The sequence below is a fragment of the Salpingoeca rosetta genome, assembly GCF_000188695.1.
Source record: "Salpingoeca rosetta unplaced genomic scaffold supercont1.3, whole genome shotgun sequence".
Taxonomy (NCBI): domain Eukaryota; class Choanoflagellata; order Craspedida; family Salpingoecidae; genus Salpingoeca; species Salpingoeca rosetta.
The window spans coordinates 1109480-1114479 of NW_004754931.1; the positions used below are offsets into that span (position 1 = coordinate 1109480).

Consider the following 5000-nt stretch of genomic DNA (forward strand, 5'->3'; position numbering starts at 1 on the left):
TGAAAAAAAAAAAAATAAAAAACAAAAATTACCGCACTCTTTTAATATAAAAAAAAAAAAATAAAATCAATGATTTGTTTTCAAGGGAGGTGGCGGGTAACTAACACCCCACCCCCAGTGTGTTTAGGTTGCATACGTTGGACACACGAACAAAGAACCCGCCTGCCACGCCCTTCCCAGCCCCAGCCCCAACCCCAAACCCCCCCCCCCCCTCGCCACACCCGAACACCAGTACCGAGTTCGCCGACAGCGGTGCCTGTGAGCGTTGCGGCGAGAGCAACCGCTGTTCCGTGGATGCCGGCAGGGGACGAGCGGAACGTGGCAAGGCGCGTCAGACACTGCTCGGTAATGTCTGCTGCGCGTGAGGGCACGGCCTGCACCAGCCCGCGCAGGCACCTTGCAGCCGTGATGCGCACGTCAGAGGACGGGTGGAGAGCAACGCTGAGGATGACCGGCAGAAGCTGATCCGCAACCTGATGGTGATGATGGTGACGGTGGTGGTGATGGGGGGGGGGTGCGGGTGGTAATCGGACAAGCGAGAAACTGGGGTCATGTTATCGCCTCAAGAACGCACACACGTGCAAACGAACCACCCTGTGCACCTTGTTGACGGCATTGCCGATGATGTGTGTGAGATCTGAGATTGCGTCAAGGGCGGTGAGGGCGCGCCAACTGGACGGAGCGTCCGGACCCTCGGGCCGGTCCACCATGCGCATATCATCAGCAACAGACGTGCACAGCGCCTGCAGTGGTGGGCGGCGGCGGTTGTGGTGGTGGCCATGATGAAAATGTGAGGTGAAGTGCAACACGAGCAACAAACGAGCAGCAGCAACAGCAACAACATTGGGCTTGCAAGGCCAAACGCACGCAAAAAGGGCATCACATGCGTCCACGCAAAACAACAACAACAACAACAACAACAACAACAACAATAACAACAACAACAACAACCACAACAATAACAACAACAACAACAACAACAGCCGTCACGCGGTAGCGTGATCTGTGTCAGCATGGAGCAGAGAGAGAGCAGCGATGGTGCAGCAACCAACCAGCAGGGTGTCTGTTCGCCCTTTGTGGCCGAGTTGCTTCCCAAGTGACGTGCGGACGATGAACTGAACACACCGGCGAACGCGAAGTGCATCCTCGTGCCCCGACATGATCTGCTCGTGATGATGGTGGCGGTGGTCGTGTGTGGACGATAGCGGTGGTGCCATAATGGCGTGGATAATGGTGGTATTCGTGAATGTTCAGAGTTAAGATAAGAGCCTTGTCAAAGACAAGTCAAAGACAAGTATTGTCGACGAAGCACAAGAAGGCGCGCAGAACACCGCGCAATGTGCAATCACGTTCGCGTATGCTTGACCACACTTTCGCACACACACATGCAAGCAAATACGGCTGGGTGCCACCAACCTTTGGGTTGCTGACGATGTGGAGGAGGGCCTTGACAATATCGCCAGTGTGCTGCTCGAGCCACGTCGGCCCCATCGCCTGGAAGAACAGAACATACGCCTCCGTCACCCCAACACGCACCTGCCACACGTGGTGGTGGTGGTTGTGGGTGGTGGTTGTGGGTGGTTATGAGAGGAGAACGCGAGGAGGGAGTGTGGATTGAAAGTGTAGCTATGCCGGTTGAAATGAGACATCGTGTGTTTGCACATGTGTTTGTTTGTTTGTGTGTGTTGGGGCAACTGCAAGTCAACGGATGCACACGTTAAACGCCTTTACACATTCGCGCACAATACCTCCGGAGTCTGCGCAAACTTGACAAAGTGTGTCTCCAGCATTGCAAGCATGCCATTTGTTGTTGAGAACTTGGCGGGTTTCGTGTCCTGCAGACAACAAAGACAAGCAGACACACGTGAGCGCAGGCGGTGCGATTGGGGGGGGGGGGGCGCGGAGGGGAACGTATGCTTGAATGTTGGCAAGTGCAAGTGCGTGCGCATGGAGTTGGTTGGTTGTTGATTGGATGAAGCAGAGATGACGCGATATGAGGTAGAGAAGCGACCACACCTTCCATGTCGCTTGATCGAGAGCCTTCTTGCAGATGGCAGCGATCGTCTCTGCAAGAACAATGCGCACCACATGCGTGGACGACTGCACACAGCACACGCACAGCAGAGCAAGGGTGTGTGTGGTGGAAAAAGTCAATGAGACAATTGTATGACAAGTGTTCCAAAAACCGGTGAGCTGAGCACAAGAAGAAGAAGAAGAAGAAGAAGAAGAAGAAGAAGAAGAAGAAGAAGAAGAAGAAGAAGAAGAGCAACAACAACAGCACCGTGGCAGGTGGATGACAGACCTCAAAGGCTTTGCACAGCGCCACAATGCACCCGTCCATATCGCTTCGCTGGATGAGTGCACTCTGACATCAAAAAACGGCGGCGGCGGCGGCGGCGACAACACACATGCCAGTGACACCACGAAAGGGGTGAGGGACGCATGACGAGAGCATATGTGGGCAGACGGCCAGGTAGACGAGTAAACTGACCAGCGCAGCTAGACGAACGTACACATGCATGAATGCGCAGGGCCAAACGTACACACCCACAAGAATACGCGCACGCACACATACACACCCACAAGAATACGCGCGCACACATGCACACAAAAACAAACAAAGAACAGTTTGGGGGTGATTTGTGGCGCGGACCTGGCTTGAGATGGCCTGCATGAGATTGGCTGCAGCGATACGAACATGCAGCGACCGGTCACCGATGCACGCCCTGATGGTGGCGATGGTGGTGGCAATGGTGAACAGGTGGAAGACATGTGTTGTGTGTGTGAGTGTTGTGTGTGCGGGGGTTGTGTATTGTGTGCGCGCGTGTGCGAGAGAGAGAGAGAGAGAGAGAGAGAGAGAGAGAGAGATAGAGAGAGAGATAGAGAGAGTGTGTGTGTGTGCGTGTGTGTGTGTGTGCATGTGTGTGTGTGTGCGTGGATGACATGAGGTGCAGGAGTGGGTGGAAAGCAGGGCAAGCTTGGTTGCATGTTCAAATGCTCACTTTGCTTGTTTGTACATGTCCTTCATGTTGTTTTCAACGAGATGGCCTGGAGACGTGAGGTGCAACATGGTAGTGGTGGTGGTGGTGGTGATGATGATGATGATGATGATGATGATGATGATGATGATGATGATGAAGAGAGGTCAACAGGCATTGTGGCAGAGATGTGTGCGGTGGGTCGGGAAGTGCGAGTTCATTATGTAACATGAGGTGTTACACGCACACACCTGTGTTTGCCACCATGTGCTCCAACGCACACAGCATTTCCACGCGGCCTGGCGTCTGTGTGTGGTTGTATATGTGCGTGAGTGAGTGAGTGTGTGAAGGTGTGTGTGAGTGTGTGAAGGTGTGTGTTTGTCGGACATGAGGGAGGCATGGTGGTGGTGGTGGCAGTGGTGTTCACCTGCAAACATTGTCATACATTCACAAACACACACATACACACACACATGCACACGCACACACACGCACACACACACACACACACATATTCCCACGCACCCCGAGGCTGCGTGCAGCTTTCAAGATGGCCACGACGGCCTCTTGTACAAACGGCGCCATCTAATGAACCAATGCACACGCACACACAAGTGTCTATGAGTGACATGAGAGCGCTCAGCATACTCCAAGGTTGAACACGTGCATGAGACACACACACACACACACACACACACACACACACACACACACCATGCCGCCGAGTCGCTCGTGGAGACGACCGAAAGCGGAGATGGAGCCAAGCTTGGCCTGCACGCTGGAAGGGCTGTCATCTCGCGACTTGAGAAGTCGGTGGAACTCATCAATCGTCACAGACAGCTTGGCAGTGCCAGCAGCATGAAACAGTGCCGCAAATGCGCACGCAATCTGATCCCTGTGACACACACACACACACACACACACACACAAACACACACAAACACATGTCAATTCGTGGCCATAAGAGCCATGAACAAGTGTTCCAAGGTGTATGTGTACACACAACGTGCATGCACACGCACAAGAACGCAGGCACAGATGTTGGATGCTGGACGTACCGAACTGGCTTGCCGTATGGCGTAGACAGTAGGAAGAGCAGGATGTCCAGCACCTGCTTCAGGCCTTTCTTCATTTGATCCTGAAGCAGCAACCAACGAGAGGAAGGTGCACGATGAAGGCCCATCCAACAGCGACGGAGGTCGTGTCAGCCAGGTTGACGAACAGGTGGACGGAAAAGAGGCACACGACAAGGGCACAGATAGAGACTTGCGTACGCACACACACACACACACACACACACGCACACAGAGAGAGAGAGAGAGAGAGAGAGAGAGAGAGAGAGAGAGAGAGAGAGAGAGAGAGAGAGAGAGAGAGAGAGAGAGAGAGAGAGAGAGAGAGAGAGAGAGAGAGAGAGAGAGAGAGAGAGAGAAAACACCACACACACACACAGAGACACAGACGCACCACACACACACACCATACACCACAGACACACACACAGACACACACACAGACACACACACAGACACACACACAGACACACACACACCACACACGCACACTGTTCACTCGCATCAGCTGACCTTGGACGCGTGTTGAAGGGAGAACTCAAGCATCTCCAGCCACTGGATGATTTCCAGTGGGTTCTCTCCTTTGCCAGCAGAAGCGAGCTGCTCGCTTGTCAGCGCCGGCAGCCCAGCCATCGTGTGCAACCGCGGTGGAGTGTGTGTGTGTGTGGATGTGCGTGGATGTGTGGGATATTGTGCAGTTCGTGCACAGCAAAACCAGAGCAAACCAAAACAACTGGTTTCGACAGCATAAAAAGTAGTAGCGAGCGCTGGAACTTCGGTTTTTTCGGTCGGCTGCCTTCTTCGCAACGCATCGGACTTAGCTGTGTCTGGGTGTGTGCCACACGATGTGGAGGAGGAAGAACCGCTCGCATCACCCCAGCAGCAGTGATAAGGTTCGTGAATGATGCCTTGTGCACAACCTCACGCACGCTTGAGGAGAAGCGAGTGGGAA

The 5000-nt window shown here is 53.6% G+C and overlaps 2 protein-coding genes across 2 annotated transcripts in view; one reads left to right on the forward strand and one right to left on the reverse strand.

Moving 5' to 3' along the window:
• PTSG_01820 (uncharacterized protein) overlaps positions 1-4768 on the reverse strand; it is a 17126-nt gene extending 12358 nt beyond the window's left edge. Inside the window, exons 1-14 of the mRNA XM_004997743.1 lie at positions 4562-4768; positions 4037-4116; positions 3693-3873; positions 3504-3563; positions 3230-3284; positions 3003-3048; positions 2654-2726; positions 2303-2365; positions 2017-2100; positions 1749-1835; positions 1417-1536; positions 1053-1163; positions 603-743; positions 236-473 (exon numbers count right to left, since the gene is read on the reverse strand). Coding sequence (XP_004997800.1) covers positions 236-473; positions 603-743; positions 1053-1163; positions 1417-1536; positions 1749-1835; positions 2017-2100; positions 2303-2365; positions 2654-2726; positions 3003-3048; positions 3230-3284; positions 3504-3563; positions 3693-3873; positions 4037-4116; positions 4562-4681 — 1459 coding nt within the window. The 5' untranslated portion in view covers positions 4682-4768. The remainder of the gene's footprint in view (positions 1-235; positions 474-602; positions 744-1052; positions 1164-1416; positions 1537-1748; positions 1836-2016; positions 2101-2302; positions 2366-2653; positions 2727-3002; positions 3049-3229; positions 3285-3503; positions 3564-3692; positions 3874-4036; positions 4117-4561) is intronic.
• A 48-nt stretch (positions 4769-4816) lies between these two features.
• The window catches only part of PTSG_01821 (uncharacterized protein), an 11093-nt gene continuing 10909 nt past the window's right edge, over positions 4817-5000 (forward strand). The window contains exon 1 of the mRNA XM_004997744.1: positions 4817-4941. Within this exon, the coding sequence (XP_004997801.1) occupies positions 4894-4941 (48 nt within the window). The 5' untranslated portion in view covers positions 4817-4893. The remainder of the gene's footprint in view (positions 4942-5000) is intronic.